Below are 18,929 nucleotides of genomic sequence, written 5' to 3'. Positions count from 1 at the left end.
AGCCAACTAATTAAAATAATTGCATGGTGAAAATTTTTTTTAATAATACATAATAATAGATATAAGCATGAAAGTAGCGCTATATAAAAGCTATAATTTCTGTATTTATTTTTACATTATTTTTAATAATCTATATTATAAGCACAATGTGCCCTGATTGATTCATTTATGTACTGACATATCAGTGGAGATCATGTGCATGAAGTACATTGTTCCATCTGACCTGTTATTCTACCTGACCTTTGAGTTCTTCTTGTTACACACACAGTGTGATAAGAGTAAGGTTATATTGACTGTCACAAAGAACAGACTTCTGATGACAATATAGGTTCAATAAATACTATAAAACTAACCTTTTTGTATATTTCTCTCTCTGTTTCTCTTTTAATATAGGCAAATATATTTTGTTAACATGTCCCAGTAGTACTTTCATTATCTATTTGCTTGATATTACAAAAGCTATTTTACTTAAGTCAGTTCAATTGCCTGACCAGTGTTTCTCAAAATAGTGTTTTTCTGAGCCCTAGTATTCCACAAGGCCTGAAAAGGTGTTCCACAGACTAGTGTAATAATTAAATAGTAGGCAGAAGCGTGAAATAATCTCGCTAAAAAATAAGCAAAGTGTTCCGCTAAATACTAAGAATGTGTGAAGTGTTCTGTTAAGGAAAAGGTTTGGGAAACACTGGCCTAGACCAAGCATCTGTAAGTTCTATTGAGTTTTGACAATTTTGTTCAATGGGCAATGCAAGTCTAAACTGATTCACAACATAGTAATACCTCTACAGCATAACACTGTTATTTAGGTCTCCCATAACAGATCTAAGTCTGTTTTCCTGAACCATCATTTTCAATTTTCCTGCAGGTGTGACCAATTTTGTTTTAAGTAGCTAGATCTAGTATAATCTTTGAAGAAAAAAAAAAATGGCTAAGAGTAAGAGTTAACTTTGAGACTGGATTCTGAGAAAAACAATAACAGGTACCGGAAATAAATGCTGTTTCAATCTACTAAGAATATTGACTGTTTATAAGAACTTTTTTGAGAGGTTTCTACATTAGTTCTAATAGTTCTACAGAATGATAATATATACAAATATAGATTTACAGCACACTAAGAATTAAAGATATACAAAGTTTACTTGTTTTTAATAATAATAATAATATATATATATTATAATAATAATATTAACCATCAAAGTACATTTTAGACATGTTAAGAAATCTAATCCACTAATTCATATTAAATGACACATAAGAAAACCTTCTTAAGCGTTTATTTTTTCAGATTTTTTTTGTTCTGACATTTAAAAAAACAACAAAAGTTTTTGTTTTTTTTTAGAGACTATTGTCATAACACAGATGAAAAAAAAAAATATATATTACATAGCCTACAACAGTTCATATGACATAACACTATTTGCCACGTCCAGTTTTAAAAATAACTGATCAGCAAAGCCTTAACGTGTTTAAATTTTCTATTATTTACTATTTGCTGAGATTGGAGTGTACGGTGCTATAGCTTTGAGTGGAATATTTTGATGAAACACTATTTTTGTGTGATGCATTCTTCAATTTAGCTGCAACCATTTCATTATACATTTGAATGACTTCATCATCAGACACACTTTTCTTCCAGTCTAAATTCTCTGCATTGAAATCATGTACACTGCTTGTATCTGAAAGCAAGACAAAGGAATATTCAATTGAAATCCGAAAACTAAGCATTAGTTACTCATTTTAATGTTTTAAAAACAATCTTTAATACCCGCTAAGCATTTAACCACAAGTGCATAAAAGAGAAAACAATTGTCTTGTGAAGCCTTCTTAATACAGGAAAAAAAAAGCTAACTGGTGATGCCAATAAACAAGACTTATATGCAGCATATGTCATGCAGAAAAAAGCTGAGCCCCCCTCCCCCACCAACACAAAATGACCAACAGATGAAAGGTTTTAGCATAGACATCAGGATCAGAGGCGAAAAAAAACACAACACATGACAATTGTCCAAAGCTTCAAATTTCAAATAGTTAACCTCTCAAATGAAGGAACCAGACCTGAATTACTGGGCAGAACTACACAGTCTGCAGCAAGACAATTTGGAAAGAAAGACATAGCCTCAGCACAAAAAAAAAGGACTGATGCCCTACTTGGTCATGCCAACATTCATGTGCTCATCTTGGACTCTTAAATGCAGAATTAGAAAGGATGATGCTAGCCATGGAATGGAGAAGTTACAGAAGGATTCTTAGCATCACATAAAAGGACCAAATTACAAAACAGTATCACAATGGCAATGTGGCCCCATGATGACCATCTGATCTTACTACAGCAGTAAAAAAAAAAAAGTACAACTGTACAACCATAAGATGAGATCCTCTGGCTTACAGACTTTTCTGCAGGGAAAGAAAGAGAGGCAGATTAAGAAAGCAATGGAAGGACAACATTAAGGAGAGGAAGATACTCTAAACCAGGCTAAAGACAAAGAGGATTAGAGAATGAGGGCCAACAGATTCTGTCTAGAGCTCCGAAAGGTCCAACAAAGTAAGGAATCAAACAGCAGCTAATTTCTATTGAACTAGATGGAAGAAAAGAAAAACATTTTTTTTTTGTATTGCTGTTCGTCTAAAGGATATGTAGATAAGATATCTATTTTGAAAGTGTACAATACAGCATTTCCCATCTCCATGAAGGAACAGTAATTTAACCATTATAATTTGGGGACAGCTATATTGAAGAATCTGCTAAATGTAGCACTTTACTAAATATATTATCAGAAATATTTTTCATCTGTGTTTGGTAGTAAACAGAAGGGCATTCTGCAACATCAAATTCTAAAAAGGGAATATGTTTCAAAGTCAATAACTAATTGACATGACACTGAAAATTTTTGTTTACACGTATATAAAGAAAACTTTTGCTATGTACCTACCCCTTCTACATTGAATGTGACTCTCTGAGACGTTGCTTTGGTCACTTTTTCTGTTATGCTTGTTGGAGGTGGGAATAATGAGACAGGGAAGACTCAGCAGAGTCAGCACAAAAACTATAACCAAAATAGAATGATAACTGGATCTTTTCATCAAATAGATGTTCTTGGACTGTTTGAGCAACATTCTAGAAAAGGCTTCATCTGTTGAGGTACACAAACTTTTAGCATTCTTTAAAGATAATGAATAGTGCTTACAGTAATATCACATTTTCTATGACTTTTATAAGCTATATTTCATCTTGAGATAGGGCAGAATCTGGTGAAACCAAAACCAGTGACCTATCAGGATGCATCCAAGACAAAAGGAGCCATATTATTAGCTATATTCCATTTTAATTTGTTTATGTCTGATAACAGGAATTAAAATGAAATTTAGTCAGCCAATAATATTTTAAAAAATCTTTTTATTATTTCCTGCTGTAAGGAATTAAAAAAAAAATTAATTGTGAATATCAATGTCTTTTTAAAGGAGAAATAAATTCTATACTTTCTACTTCTGTTACTTTTTTGTTTTCTTATGTTTTCTGTTCTATTTATCCAGCAAAGTCCGCAAGGTTGTTAACGCAGGAAGTGGTAATGGTTCTAAACCCACCATTAAAAAAAAAATGCTTCCAATGGCACGTGTCTCAAATAGCCTCTGACAACCAGTTCAACTCTTGACCTTCAAGCGTGGTTCAGATACTGAGCCCGGTGGAACTGTTATCACTAACAGAAGAAGGGGCAAAGGCGAGCAACTGGCACCTAAACCAGTAAGCTTCGGGCAGGAGGGGCTAGTTAGCCTTGGTTGGCTACTCTGAATCCAAACCTCCGCTGCCTTGCGGCTATACCCAAAACGGGAAAGGCTTTGGGAGACAACCCTGAAGAAAAATCAGGAGCCGGTGACCCATAGGCAGATTGTGGCACACCGTGCTACAGCCTGGCAGAGCCTGCGGCGCTACTGATCCCAAACTGTATCAGATATTCTATTCCTTTGGTTACATCAGCTGCGTAGAGAGGGGGGAACTGCCTTGTGGGCGACATCGTTCCGACCATAGACAATGCCCAGGCTTTCATCTCGCTTATCTGCAATATATGTGGACGGGAATGTCTCTCCTTAATAGAGCCCCACAGCCATATGAAAAAGTGTTCAAGATGAACCATAGTCGATCTACGACAGAAGGAGGCCAATATAGTGCATTCAGCAAATAATTGTAACTTTTGTCAACAAACTCTAGTAAAAGTTAATTCATCTTCCATACAGACCTGTGTTAGTATATTTGGTATGTGATATAGTTCATAATGGAGAGGACATGGAAAGTTTTAATATATATATATATTGATATTGGTATATTTTTAGGTAATGTAATATTATAAAATTAATATGTTTTTTAAAATCATCAAAATATTAACATTTTTGATAAACCCTAAATAATTCATTCTGGACGATAGAAACAAAAAAAGCTACAATTGTATTAATACTAACTTTGACAATTGCTCATGTTATAAACATTAACATAGAATGGATGCTTTGTCATAAGCCCTTGGACTTGGAACCCTGCTATCTTTCAAGAGCTTTAGCATCTTCTTTTCTAAAATAACATTCAAAACTTATTTTGAAATAGCAATATAGTTATACTGTTGTTACCTCTAAACATACAGATGTAAGGTAAGGGTAAAAGACAATTCTTCGGAAGAAATGAACCATTACTGGAATACGCAACACATCCATTATGAGACTCCAGCTTTACTCCAACCCAATCTGAGAATAGAGATACATCAGTCTTAATCCGAGAATAGAGATACACCAGTCTTGGTCTGAGAATGGAAATACATCAGTCTTGATCTAAGAATGGAGATATATCAGTCTAGGTCTGAGAATAGAGATACATCAGTCTTGGTCTGAGAATGGAGATACATCAGTCTTGGTCTGAGAATAGAGATACATCAGTCTTAATCTGAGAATGGAGATACATCAGTTTGTAAAATGTTTTACATGTTTCGGATGTTTCTTCAGAGTTGAAGATAATTACTTCCTAGTCCAAACCTCCCGCAGGACGACGGGGGATGGGAGCGGGCAGGGTTTGAACCCTCGACCGTCGATAAATCCGAACGACAGTCCAGGGCGCAAACCGCACGACCAGGCAGCCATCCAGTTTTAATCTGAGAATGGAGATACATCAGTCTTGGTCTGAGAATAGAGATACATCAGTCTTAATCTGAGAATAGAGATACATTAGTCTTAATCTGAGAATAGAGATACATCAGTCTTAATCTGACAATAGAGATACATCAGTCTTGGTCTGAGAATAGAGATACATCAGTTTTAATCTGAGAATGGAGATACATCAGTCTTAATCTGAGAATAGAGATACATCAGTCTTGGTCTGAGAATGGAGATACATCAGTCTTGGTCTACCTTCACACCAGTTATTTTATTAAAGTTATTATCATTGTCAATAGTTAACAACTTTGTTTGAGACCAGATCTCTGTAAACTGACTTCTAAAATCCATCTTAGCCATTTATGTTGAGCCATATTTAGTCTATTCTTAATTTTGGCAGATGACTTTCATGTCTCTCGCATGCATATCACATGTTGGAATGACGATTGTGTTAAGTAGGTTTTTTTTTTTTTACTCAAGTCCAATAGATTGACTTGTCTAAATATACCATAGCCTTTGGAAAATGGTTCCTCTCTTTCCTATTCGGAGTGCTACATCATGATAGGCATCCCCATCATCTGCTATAATGCTGCCTAGGTATGTGAACTTATCAAACTCTTCATTAAGATTAAGAACAGACATAATTAAAAATAACAAGTCAAGTCAAATATTATGCAGAAACATTCACTAGTGACTCAAATCTAATGAAACTTTAATAGAACTGTGAACTGAATATAATACATAACATAATATGGGATATATATATTTTTAAAACTCACATAATGATAGAGAAAAAGAAAAAAGTCAAGGGCATAAAATACAAATTATCTTTATAAAGTGACTTACAAAAAAAACTAAAGTTCCATTGATATTTGAAATAAGGCATGTCGAAAGGGTCAGCTATATGTGCCAGATGACCATTCATAACTTGGCATTGCATCTGTTGATTGTAAACATAACTTTTTTAAAGACATTATAATAAAAAATATTAAGCTCAATCCATCATTCGAGAACTTTATACAAAGGTTTAATCTACAGGTTTAAATGGGGACAAAATCTTATCCCAAGAATGATGAAGTTAGATTTTTAAGAAGCTCTGCATCCTGTCTCCACATGCCTCAGAATTGTCTGATCTTCTTTCAAGTGGTACATGCTATAGACAATCATTCTATGGCCTGGGTTCAAACCCTACCCACCTCCATCCCCCAGTCATTCTGCGTGAGGTTTAAGCTAGGATATTATTATCTTCAAAATCTGAAGAGACACCGGAAACACGTCAAAGAAACAAAACAAGCCGCAATCATTAGGTCATTACTTAGAGAGCATCCTAGCCCTAAATGGTTTTCTCCAATTGTATATGTGCCTTAAACTAGTTATCTCAAATTGAACTATAACAACTTTTTTTTTGTTTTTAAAAGGGTACACATATTACCTCACCTCAGCTTTTTTTCTTGTCAATCTGTTGTAAAAGTACTTGTAACAAAGACCATAATATTTCTTCATATTTGCCCACTTGCAGAACAACGCAAATGTGTTTTCTGTTTTAAAAATAATAATGTGCTCATTTACCACAAAACCAGTTACATTTTAACTAAAAAGTAATATATAGACTGCAATGTTAAATATATCATGTGTATTATGTTATGTATATTCCTTTTTTTTTTTTTAAACTTTTTCTTTCTTTACTTTATCTTATCCTCTGTGGCAGAGGAATAAGTAGTACTTTGAAGCTTGGTGTTAGACCAGTGGTTTCTGAAGTCATCAGTATGAACCCTCAGGTGTCCCTGGTATTATTCAGGGGGTCCACGGAAAATTTAAATTGATTTGGGGGTACCTGAACAATGTTAGGGGGTTCGCCCAAGTTTAATATAAATTGATGAAATGGTGATCTGTTCTGCTGTGTTAGGTGGTTAATATGATGCTGTATTTCTAAACACTAGGTTTAGTGTCTAAACCAGATAATATGACAATAGAGTGCTTGCATCTAATAATATTTCTTTATTGATTATAAAGTCAGAATAGCTTTACACTATTGGTAAAGAAATGATGTTACCAGTAAGGTAATAAGCACCATGTTGCAAAAACTAGCTGTCAACATATTTAATAGAATACCACTCAGTAATAATACAGTACAAAGAAGGATTGACGAAATGGAAATAGAAAATTCTTTATGTGAGTTCTTAAAAGTATCTGTATTTTCTATATATATGCCAAGACCTTTTCATCAGGAAATGAGGCTTTAATTAAGCTTATGTATTTGTAAAAGAAGAGATCTGTTTTTCTCCCACAAAGTGATGTTTGATAAATGTTTTAGAACCAACATGAAATGTGAAAGATTCAAACTGATTTATTCTGTAAATTTAACAAATCTAAAAGTGAAAGTCGCAAAAATGTATTTTGTACAAACAAAACTTGGAAAGGGGAGGGTGTTCTCATTTTCTGAAACTCTAAAATCGCAAAATAGAAATGAAGATTTGCTTTCTTAAAGTCAACATCTAAAAGTTTGTCATGTAGACCTAAACCAAAGATTTGAAGATATTCTTCACTTGGACATGTCCGGATAGTCTTAAGACATTTGGTATGTGGATAAATCATGTCCCAAAGGCAAAGTCCATATTAATTCAGTAGCAGCTGAAACCAATGTTTCAACAAAAATAACATAAATTCTGGTTACACAAACAGATTCCAATTTTATATCCTGCATTATGATTTATTGCACAAAAGTTGTTGACAGCTTTCCTGTTTCCCTATTTGATAGAACATGGTTTTGGTGCTGCTATGAACCTCATCACAAAAAAAACAAACAACAACAACAAAAGCTTAATTAATTAGCAAACTTTTTCTACAACTTTGTCCAATGCACTTAGTTAGATTTTACAGTTGTGGGACATGGCCAAGTGTTGGACCATTAACTGCTGTGATTACCCTGAATGACTGGATTCAATTAAACTTGTTTTAAATTTTAATAGTGTAATAGACAAAATGTTTAAACACTTACAATTATTAATGACAATAATTACATGTAAGTAGCACTGTTAACAATTAAAAAAACTACAATGTTTACGTCAGAACAAAAGGCTTAAAATAACTTCGCTGTCCTTTAAGAGATTGTGCTCATCAAATGTACTAAGAAAATGAACATGTGACATGTCCAGGTGTTTATAAAGAATGAGATTCAACAAACTGTATCCTCTTAGTACAGTAAAGAAATGAATTGACAATGTCTTTCAATCATTCCTACTTTCAAATGTTTAAATGGAAACAGAAACTTTTAACTCATACTGTACCTTCAACATTATAGGAAGCTTCAGGTAAACCCTCAATTTCTGGGATGAACTCTGAACTTTTTACCTCTTAGGAAGGAAATAAAAAGAGACAAATATAGAACTAGTTCAGTAGAATCAAATAAAGGTGACTTTAATTTTACACAAGTTTTCTTTAAGGTGGGACAAAAAACAACAAAAAACAAATTTTAAGGTTACTGGTTGTACTGGTTTAGCCAAGTTTAGGTCCCAGTTACTCACCTTTGCCCCTTCTGGCTTCTCCTGTTAGTGAAAACAGGACTCAATATCTGAGCGAGGAGTTGGTTCTCAGAAGAGGCTACTTTTCAAATATTTGGGTCTATTGCCATTAACATTATTGACATTATATTTATATATAATATAGATCTAAGTAGTGGAGGGCAATCTAGATCCATTACCACTTCCAGAAATGATAACCATGTGGAATAAAATTATAAAATACTAGACCTATGACTATGACAAAACAAGTCTTAAATAAAACAATTTAAGTCATCATCATATTATTATGATTGACATGGTAAATTAAATGATAGGTATGATGATATATATTATATATTGATGATGATTTTAAGTGATAAGTCATGTTAAGTCTACTCTTATAACTCTTAATGAATCTACGACTATGTCTACTGTACGACAATATCAGTGACTTACTGACTATCAAAAAATCAGTATCAATACTCTACGGTACAGTTACAGTACAAGTAACACTAGTAACAGTTACAGTACAGTAAGTGTAACAGTGACTACCACACACTACGACGACTACGGGCGTCATAGCCTGCAGTCTGCAGTGCTATGGCTATAGGGACTTAGGCAGGGTAATATTAATAAGTTCACGATCTATATCATACTAATCATAGACTATATGACGTAGATAGATCTAGAACTAGACTAGATCAATAATCTCCATTTCCGAAGGAACGTCCGTAACAAATAATATCAAAATTTCAAATTAAATCAAGTCTGAGAGACACACACAAGAACTCTTTTGTTTCCTTGCACAAAAGCCGACTTCCTGATGTAAACTCCATAGATAAAAGTTTAAGACACACAGACCTATATTTATTTCGAGTTTGTCGTATGAATGTGGATCTATATCTAGATTTAGATTCTATAATTCTATAGACTTGTTATGTGTAGTGCACAAATGTAAAAAATGTCTTCCAGGATAATAAAGATATAATTATTAGTAAGCCTATTATTAAAGAGAGATTTTAAATATAGAACTATCGAGCCAAAGAAATATGTCAAATTGTCTATGAGTAGGTGTGTGTTGTTGGCCTTTATGGAACTGTTCCATAAAAAAAAAAAAAATCAAAAGTATCTTATATCCTTTAAAAGTGGGAAAAAGGAACCGCGAGGGAGAGATCATGGACGAAAAACGAAGGCCTTTTATCATTAGGTATATGAACTACTAACAATTATTTGAAGAACACGTGTACACGTCTAAATTGTGTAAAGGCGTGTCCCGCTGAGAATGTTCCATTGGCTAAATGCTATATTTATCGTCTTCATCGGATAAAACTTAAGAAGTTTGTAGAATATGTAGGGCCTATGTATTATAGACCTTTAGCGATTGGACCCTATGATGATCTGCTGAGAGAGAAAGCGATGGGAGGACAACATAAAAATTTAGTCTTAGTCTTAGAAAGACACACAGATTAAGTCACATTCCTCGTTCCATATGCTAGGACTAATTTGTACCTACAAATGCTCCTTCTTCCCTAGTGCTATTAGAGCATGAAATGGGTTGCCTGAGCTAGTCTGTAAAACCAGTGACTTGACAGAATTTAGGTCAATATATGCATGACTGAATGCATGACGCGTAGGACTTAATCATCTCCTTTTTTTTTTTTTGAAGTAACGTCTGTATTATATAAGATAAGATAAAAGAATGGACGGGCCTGCCATTGAAAGAGGTTCTAACTAAGGCAAAAGACAGAGAGGAATGGAGAAAGAAGGTCGACGAGTCTTGCATGGTGCCCCAACGGTCCAATAGACTAAAGGATAGGTAGGCCTAAAGGTAAAGGTAAAGATCTATATGCGGCAGCTATAAAGACATTGTTGTGACACGGTTACTATGTGTGGTCAACCGTGACACACGGTCAAGTGTTGGGTATCGGAGAGTTAGGGGACTTGCGGGAAGTGACGAGTGTGTTAGAAAATATGCCGAAGGAAGTCATCTAGTGGAGTTGGTCGTCTGCAGATAATGTTCGCCTTGTAAATATGCTATGTTTGAATGATGCACAACAAAAGGCAGTTTATACTTAAACGGACTTGTTTCTTCACAGACATTTCCACGGGACTATTTAGGCCTATTTTGCAGATTCGTAGCCTACAATGCTGTAGATTAATAAACATCTTTGTCATAGCAAATATATGAAATTAATAATAAAAAGAAATAAAAGTACAAATTTATATAACTTCAAACATCACTCTTTATAGGACCCGCCTCTGCTAAACTTAGATCTAAACGAGTACCGGCATTTAAAGAATCCGAAAACAACGATTAACTACTAACAGGGCAGTCCTTATGCATAGGCAAACTAGGCAGCCGCCTAGGACCTCCGATTGGTTGGGGGCCTCGCACAGGTCTCAAACATAGAACTCTATGGCTCTATGCCAAAAAACAGAAATGGAAAAGTGGTTTGAGTGCTGGGACAAGTCCCAAAAAGCCCGTGGAGTCTGGGAGCGCATGAGGCGCCCTGACCGCACTTCCCCGTGGTGGAGGCTGTCCAGGCCTGAGCAAGCTATTATAGCACAGTGCAGGACAGGCCACTGTCCTGTTGGCTCATATTTCTCGCGGCTATGGCCAAATTTTGATTCACGGTGCCCCCGCTGCGGGGGAGAAGAGGAAACCGTGCCTCATATTCTGTTTGACTGCCCCAGACTTGCTGATCTCCGTCTCGACAGGTCTGGGAAACCCAAAATTCTCGACCTGTATGGCGACATATATGCACTACGCAAGACAGCAGGGTTTCTGTCCAGGGCTTTTGCAAGAGAGGATTTGAACCTCTCAAGCCCTCACTCTAATGGAGTTTGATGATGATGATGATGATGGCTCTATGCCTACTAGCCTAGTCCCTACTGTGATTCAAAGTCTATTCGCGAATGTTTAGATCTATTTGTTAGACTACATCTGCTAGAAGACCAAATTGTTTCTTCCTTTTGGTGAAATGTCTGGTGATCAAAAATCGTCCAAGAATCACATTAGTGCTATCGGCGCTATATGAATTTAGCTTATTTGTTGATTTGGATATAGATTTAGATATAGATACAGGACGGTTTATAATTTGTTGCGTATTTTTTTTTTCTATTTCATTTGGGGTCACCTTTGTATAGACCCTCCATATTCGCTTCACCTAGGGCCTCCAATTACCTAAGGCCAGCCCTGTTATTAACATTAGATTCTGTAATATTATTAGATTAATTTCAAAATTTAAATTCTAAACTAGTGACGCGGAACCCATATCCAGCCCGTGACGCGGTGCTATCCGGCACGTCGAAACTCTGTACACACTGTAGGAAATGTGCATATTTAAGACTGATATTGGACCATCCCGTGATGGGCATTTCGTGCCTTTCTTGGAACCCATGTCTGTAAAAGGTTTGGCATCTCTGCTCTACCTAAATGTAGACCCACTATCTTCTTCTTTTGAAGTGACGTCTGTAATATATAAGATACTATAAGACCGGATTTAGACTGTCACTGTCACTTGATAAGGCCCTAAACTATTTGAGATTTGGGGACCTTTGTAATCAGCATAAGTCAATTTTTCCTTTCTTCCTTCTTCGAATTGAGAGAAAATATCACTGGAGACAATTGTTTAGGGGCCTCAAGAAAAAAGAGGCCCTAAGCTATAGTTTGTGTTGACTATAGGCTACAGGCATAGGTCAGGTCAATACAGCACTGTCACTGTGTACATTGGTCAGGTCAATACAGCACTGTCACTGTGTACGTAGGTAGGTCAATACAGCACAGTCACTGTGTACATAGGTCAGGTCAATACAGCACTTTCACTGTGTACATAGGTCAGGTCAATACAGCACTGTCACTGTGTACATAGGTCAGGTCAATACAACACTGTCACTGTGATCGTAGGTCAGGCCAATACAGCACTGTCAATGTGTACATAGGTGTACATAGGTCAGGTCAATACAGCACTGTCACTGTGATCGTAGGTCAGGCCAATACAGCACTGTCAATGTGTACATAGGTGTACATAGGTCAGGTCAATACAGCACTGTCACTGTGTACAAAGAGAATTTCATAAATTACATAAATAGGAATCAAATTGGACCATATCTTTCCACCCAGAAAAATGTCAGCTATTAAGAGTAAGAGTAACAATAAAAAAAACAACTAAAACAAATAAATTCCACTTATCTTATTCATGTTAAACCAGTAACACAGACTAAAACGCAAAATACCTAGGTGTTATAATAAATGAAAAACGCCATAAGACATGATTTGGTTATCTACTTAATTCTCAACTCAAGAAAACATTAAGAAACAGGAACAGACACAAAATAAAGCAGTGAGATTCATAACAAACGAATATTCACATTTTACTAGAGTAACACCTTTAGTTAAATCACAAAATTTAGAAAGCCTTCAGGATAGAAGACTTAAAAGTAAAGTAGCAATTATACATATAACACTGAACCATAATCTTCAAATACAAAAACAAAATTTAATAAAATACTCAGACACAAAGATGAAGGCACATTCTTCGTTCCATATGCTAGGACAAATTTGTACAGATGCTCCTTCTTCCCTAGCGCTATTAGAGCATGGAATGGGTTGCCCGAGCCAGCCAGGAAAACCAAGGACTTGGCAGAATTTAAGTCATTGGTTAACATGCATGACTAAATGCATGACGCATAAGAAGTAATCATCTTCTTTTTTTGAAGTAACTCCTGTATTTTATATGATAACACTAGATCAGTACATCCATGATGTAGGCCTACCTCGAGGATGAATGTTAGTTTCGCATAAAACTAACATTGAGTTGTCTACTTTTAACAAAAATAGCGACAAGAGATATCTGTTATTGATGAGTGACTTTTGACCACTGTACAACATGATTTGGAGCTAGAATGTCTAGATATAGACAACAACACATAAGAAATTGACGTCTGCTAACATTAAATTGTTTCGCTAGGGCCATGAAATATTGTAAAATAATTGTGCACGGCACATAACCTGTTTAATACCGAATTCAAAGTTCATATGAACTATAAATAGAATCAAAGTGCAGATACTACATAAGTAAATTGAACGTCTATTAAGAACCATCTATAGGCCTTTATTCTACGCTGACAAAAAACACAGAAAACCTGCTAAACACTTGGGAAAGAAAAATCCTCTAAAAAAAAATTATGATGCTATACATGAGGAATTCATATTCAGGATTCGCACCAACCAAGAAATCTACCAGCTATATGAACTTATGACGGAAATAAAAGGGACCAGATTACGTTGGGCAGATCACCTCGAGAGAATGTCAGAGAACAGAGGAGCAAAGATTGTTCACCGTCAAAAACCAGAATGCAGGTGCCCCAAAGGCAGACCATGAGCACGGTGGCTTGATGACGTAGAGGCAGATCTACCACAGCTAAAAGTCCAGGCATGGAGACGTAAAGCACAAAATAGATCAGAATGAGAGATGTGCTAAAGCAGGCCAGTGCTCTCCACTGGGATGGATATATATATATATATAGTTCCGGGTTAAGTGGAAAGAATACCAAAGCTTTATTATTAAAATAATTAGGCCTATATTTTTTTTTCTTCAATATTTTTTTAGGCATACTGAACATAAGGAAATATATAAATAACATCTTATCTTATATAATACAGACGTTACTTCAAAAAAGAAGATAATTACATCCTACGCGTCATGCATTTAGTCATGCATATTAACCTATGACTTAAATTCTGCCAAGTCACTCGTTTTCCTGGCTAGCTCAGGCAACCCATTCCATGCTCTAATAGCACTAGGGAAGAAGGAATATTTGTACAAATTTGTCCCAGCATAAGGGACGAGGAATGTGCCTTTATCTTTGTGTCCTTCTGAGTATTTTATTAAATTTTGTTATTGTATTTGAAGATTATGGTACAGTGTTTTATGTATAATTGGTAGACAAGTATTATTTATCCACTATTCCCGTTGTTTTTGGACGTCTTAATTAAATGCACTAGTATTCTACCATATGTAATATAAAATTTGTATTCATATGTCAGAACTAAGGTACATATTATTATAGAAACATTTTATCCATCAAAAGTCTATAGATCAACATGTTTGAAAGTTGTTAGCTCAATCAACATTTTCTCTACATTTCTCTTTTTCTTTTTCAATCAACGGATAGAAAGAGAACTAGAGGCCCAGAAATTAGACAAGTCTCTCTAGGTATTCGTAATAACATTTGTGTGGTGTATGATCACTAAAAGAGATTTAACTCTTTCTCTCCTAACTGACGATACCAGCGTTGATTCCACCAGAATGTGGTAAATAATTACGGAGAGAAAGAGTTAAATTAAAAAAAAAACATTTTGAGTTTGGCATCAGCCGTCGTGAGTGAACTGTGGAAAATCTGGAAAAGTAACAAGCACAAGTAAAATTATGACTGTATTCTTCATTATTGGTCTCCGTGCTGCTATATAATTGTGAAAGTTGGACACTGAACGTTGAGGCTGAACGAAGAGTTCAAGCCTTTGAGAGTAAATGCTACAGAAGATTGCTGGGCATCGGGTACCATAAAAAAAAAGGGTTTTTACTTTTACAAGTCAACACACAGGCTGGCTTATAGCTGGTTTGTCATATTGTAAAACAAGAAGAAATGGTTGTCCAAAGGAAAGCTGACTGGACAACGTGAAAGAATGGACCGGCCTCTCTCTTGATCTTCTGCCAAGATCAGCTGCTGAGCAGAAAGTGTGGCGGGATTTGTTTACACGAACTGTCACAGTGTCACTACGACGAAGGTCAAGAGACAGATGAGATAATCAAATTAATTAGGCAAACAGATTTAAAGCTAAACAGTTCTATCGTGCAAATAGATACACACACACACACACGCAAGAACTTGAATCGCGAAATGTATTGCTAATTAATTGATAATTTTAACCTACACATGGATGTAACATTGTTAATCATGTCAGAATTAGGTCAGTGTCAAAAGAAAAATAAATTATGCGATTAAATCTCAACTTACATTAAACAAGTAAGATATTTTTTTTTATAAAAGACAATTCCTCGGATTTCCTCCTTTAATGAATCTAATGACAAAATTAAATGTTTTTTTTTTTAATTCTAGGCTAAAAAAAATGTTTTTTTTTCCCTGATTCCTTCTTTTATGAATCTAATAATTAGAAGTAGGCCTATATTTTTTTTACTCTAGGCTATTCCTAATAATAAATGAATGATGGATTATTGTTTTAATCCGCCACAATTCCTCCCCCCCCCCATTCTTGGTTAAGCGAATGTATAAATATACACAAATTACATTAAAATCTAATGGTAAGCCAGACTAAAAGAGCAGGGTGCCAAAATGTTCCTAAACAGCCATTAATTTATTTAACTCTTTAATGAATACATGCAGAAATATCCGCTGACATCCAATGTCAGAACAAACAAAATTTTGGAAGATAATAATATCACGAAACATTAAAACGATCAAAGCTGAGTTTTTTCAGAGTGGCGAATTAGCTAGTAGGCTAATTCTTTTCCCAAATTTAAAAAAATAAACTGTCCAATTTCTTTGAAAATCTTAAGAGTCGTTTTCTAGATCCAGGTCCATCCAGTTTGTTTTTTTTTGACCTGATGAAGAATTTGTAAGCTCAATAGAGGAATAGTAAATACCAAAAACTTTGATCTGGTTAAAAGTTGACCAGTTTGTAGTAAGTTAGAAACGAATCAATTTAAACTTTATTAGTATTACACCCTCTGACATCATTTTGACTAGTGAAGTAAAGTTCCCATTTCAGACCTTGCGATCTTTAGGGCAGATGATGTTGAGGTCATCTATTTTTTTTTACACGGTTAACAAGCAGGGTATCATATGGCCAGCACAACGACCAACCGCCTTTACTTTCCCCAATTAAAGTCAGATAGGCCTACCCATTAGCGTCGGGTGGACCCAGGGGCGCCCTAAAAAATCCCAAAATTCAAAATTCCAGTCTTCACTAAGATTCGAACCCAACATCCCAGCTTCGGAAGCAACGTACCACGGCTTCCAAATCACTATGACTACCTTAAAATTAATTACTTGTCTAAATGAGGGGGGTAGTATAATGATGATGGGTTGTTAGGCTACACATAACAGGAGGCAAGTACACCTCCCAAAAGGCGAATACACATAACAAGAGACTAATTATTATAGTCACTAATACATATACATTGGGGCAACACATAATCCAAGATGCCATTGCACATTCTACAGGGCAAGAAAGAACACACCCCAAGAAGCTAGTACACAATCTATTCAGAAAGTATGCCCATACACACCATTAGAGTTAGTGTACATTCAATGGCGCATGGTGCACACGGCTGGAAGCGAATGTATAACATATAAGAGGCAATAACAATCCTATGAGGCAAGTACACATTCAACAAAAGGCACTCATTCCATGGAGAAAGTGCATATCCAGTATAGTAATTACCATCTCAAGAGGCAAGTACGCAACCAATGGAACAGCCGCGCATAAAATGGAGCAAGCTCAAAGTCTTAAGAGGCAATTACTTATTTAACAAGGCAAACAAATTCCGGACAAGCAAGCATACATTCTATAAATCATGGGCCAAGTAAGCTACGTTTTCAGTAGAGTAAGTTCATCAGTCTGCTCGAAATATTCTCAATAGAATAATAAAAGATTACAATTTATATTAATTTGTGTTTTTTGTTTGTTTGTGTGTTTTGCTCACGCAGCTAAGAACGCGAACAAACTTTGTATCCAAAATACAATGACAATTGTACAATCCATCACGGCTGACTTTGGTCAGATACTGAAAACGGCTTACTTTGGTCAGATACTGAAAACGGCTTACTTTGTTCAGATACTGAAAACGGCTTACTTTGTTCAGATACTGAAAACGGCTTACTTTGGTGAGATACTGAAAACGGCTTACTTTGGTCAGATACTGAAAACGGCTTACTTTGGTCAGATACTGAAAACGGCTTACTTTGGTGAAATGCTGAAAACGGCTTACTTTGGTGAGATACTGAAAACGGCTTACTTTGGTCAGATACTGCAAACAACTTACTTTGGTAAGATACTGAAAACGGCTTACTTTGGTAAGATACTGAAAACGGCTTACTTTGTTGAGATACTGAAAACGGCTTACTTTGGTCAGATACTGAAAACGGCTTACTTTGGTAAGATACTGAAAACGGCTTACTTTGTTGAGATACTGAAAACGGCTTACTTTGGTGAGATACTGAAAACGGCTTACTTTGTTCAGATACTAAAAACGGCTTACTTTGGTCAGATACTGAAAACGGCTTACTTTGGTGAGATACTGAAAACGGCTTACTTTGGTGAGATACTAAAAACGGCTTACTTTGGTCAGATACTGAAAACGGCTTACTTTGGTGAAATGCTGAAAACGGCTTACTTTGGTGAGATACTGAAAACGGCTTACTTTGGTCAGATACTGCAAACAACTTACTTAGGTAAGATACTGAAAACGGCTTACTTTGGTCAGATACTGAAAACAACTTACTTTGGTGAGATACTGAAAACGGCTTACTTTGGTCAGATACTGAAAACGGATTACTTTGGTCAGATACTGAAAACGGCTTACTTTGGTCAGATACTGAAAACGGTTTACTTTGGTGAGATACTGAAAACGGATTACTTTGGTCAGATACTGAAAACGGTTTACTTTGGTCAGATACTGAAAACGACTTACTTTGGTGAGATACTGCAAACAACTTACTTAGGTAAGATACTGAAAACGGCTTACTTTGGTCAGATACTGAAAACAACTTACTTTGGTGAGATACTGAAAACGGCTTACTTTGGTCAGATACTGAAAACGGATTACTTTGGTCAGATACTGAAAACGGCTTACTTTGGTCAGATACTGAAAACGGTTTACTTTGGTGAGATACTGAAAACGGATTACTTTGGTCAGATACTGAAAACGGTTTACTTTGGTCAGATACTGAAAACGACTTACTTTGGTGAGATACTGCAAACAACTTACTTTGGTGAGATACTGAAAACGGATTACTTTGGTCAGATACTGAAAACGGTTTACTTTGGTGAAATGCTGAAAACGGCTTACTTTGGTGAGATACTGAAAACAACTTACTTTGGTGAGATACTGAAAACGGATTACTTTGGTCAGATACTGAAAACAGCTTACTTTGGTGAAATGCTGAAAACGGCTTACTTTGGTGAGATACTGAAAACGGCTTACTTTGGTGAGATACTGAAAACGGCTTACTTTGGTGAGATACTGCAAACAACTTACTTTGGTCAGATACTGAAAA

The 18,929-nt window shown here is 35.6% G+C and overlaps 1 protein-coding gene across 2 annotated transcripts; it reads right to left on the bottom strand.

Annotated features, from left to right (window-relative positions):
* Window positions 1-1,122: 1,122 nt before the first annotated feature.
* On the bottom strand, window positions 1,123-13,620 carry LOC106055845 (uncharacterized). 2 transcript variants are annotated; one of them, XM_056034192.1, is made up of 7 exons: window positions 13,404-13,620; window positions 8,415-8,480; window positions 6,565-6,665; window positions 5,974-6,067; window positions 4,612-4,725; window positions 2,928-3,128; window positions 1,123-1,673 (listed from the first exon to the last, which is right to left on the bottom strand). In XM_056034192.1, the coding sequence occupies exons 1-7, from the start codon at window positions 13,516-13,518 to the stop codon at window positions 1,483-1,485; spliced, it is 882 nt and encodes a 293-aa protein (XP_055890167.1). In that variant the 5' UTR covers window positions 13,519-13,620; the 3' UTR covers window positions 1,123-1,482. The 2 variants fall into 2 exon arrangements, with proteins under 2 accessions (XP_055890167.1, XP_055890168.1); XM_056034193.1 differs by lacking the exon at window positions 13,404-13,620 and adding an exon at window positions 9,284-9,451.
* Window positions 13,621-18,929: the final 5,309 nt, after the last annotated feature.

The sequence above is a fragment of the Biomphalaria glabrata genome, chromosome 6, assembly GCF_947242115.1.
Source record: "Biomphalaria glabrata chromosome 6, xgBioGlab47.1, whole genome shotgun sequence".
Taxonomy (NCBI): domain Eukaryota; kingdom Metazoa; phylum Mollusca; class Gastropoda; family Planorbidae; genus Biomphalaria; species Biomphalaria glabrata.
This window is presented reverse-complemented; position numbering and strand designations above follow the sequence as displayed.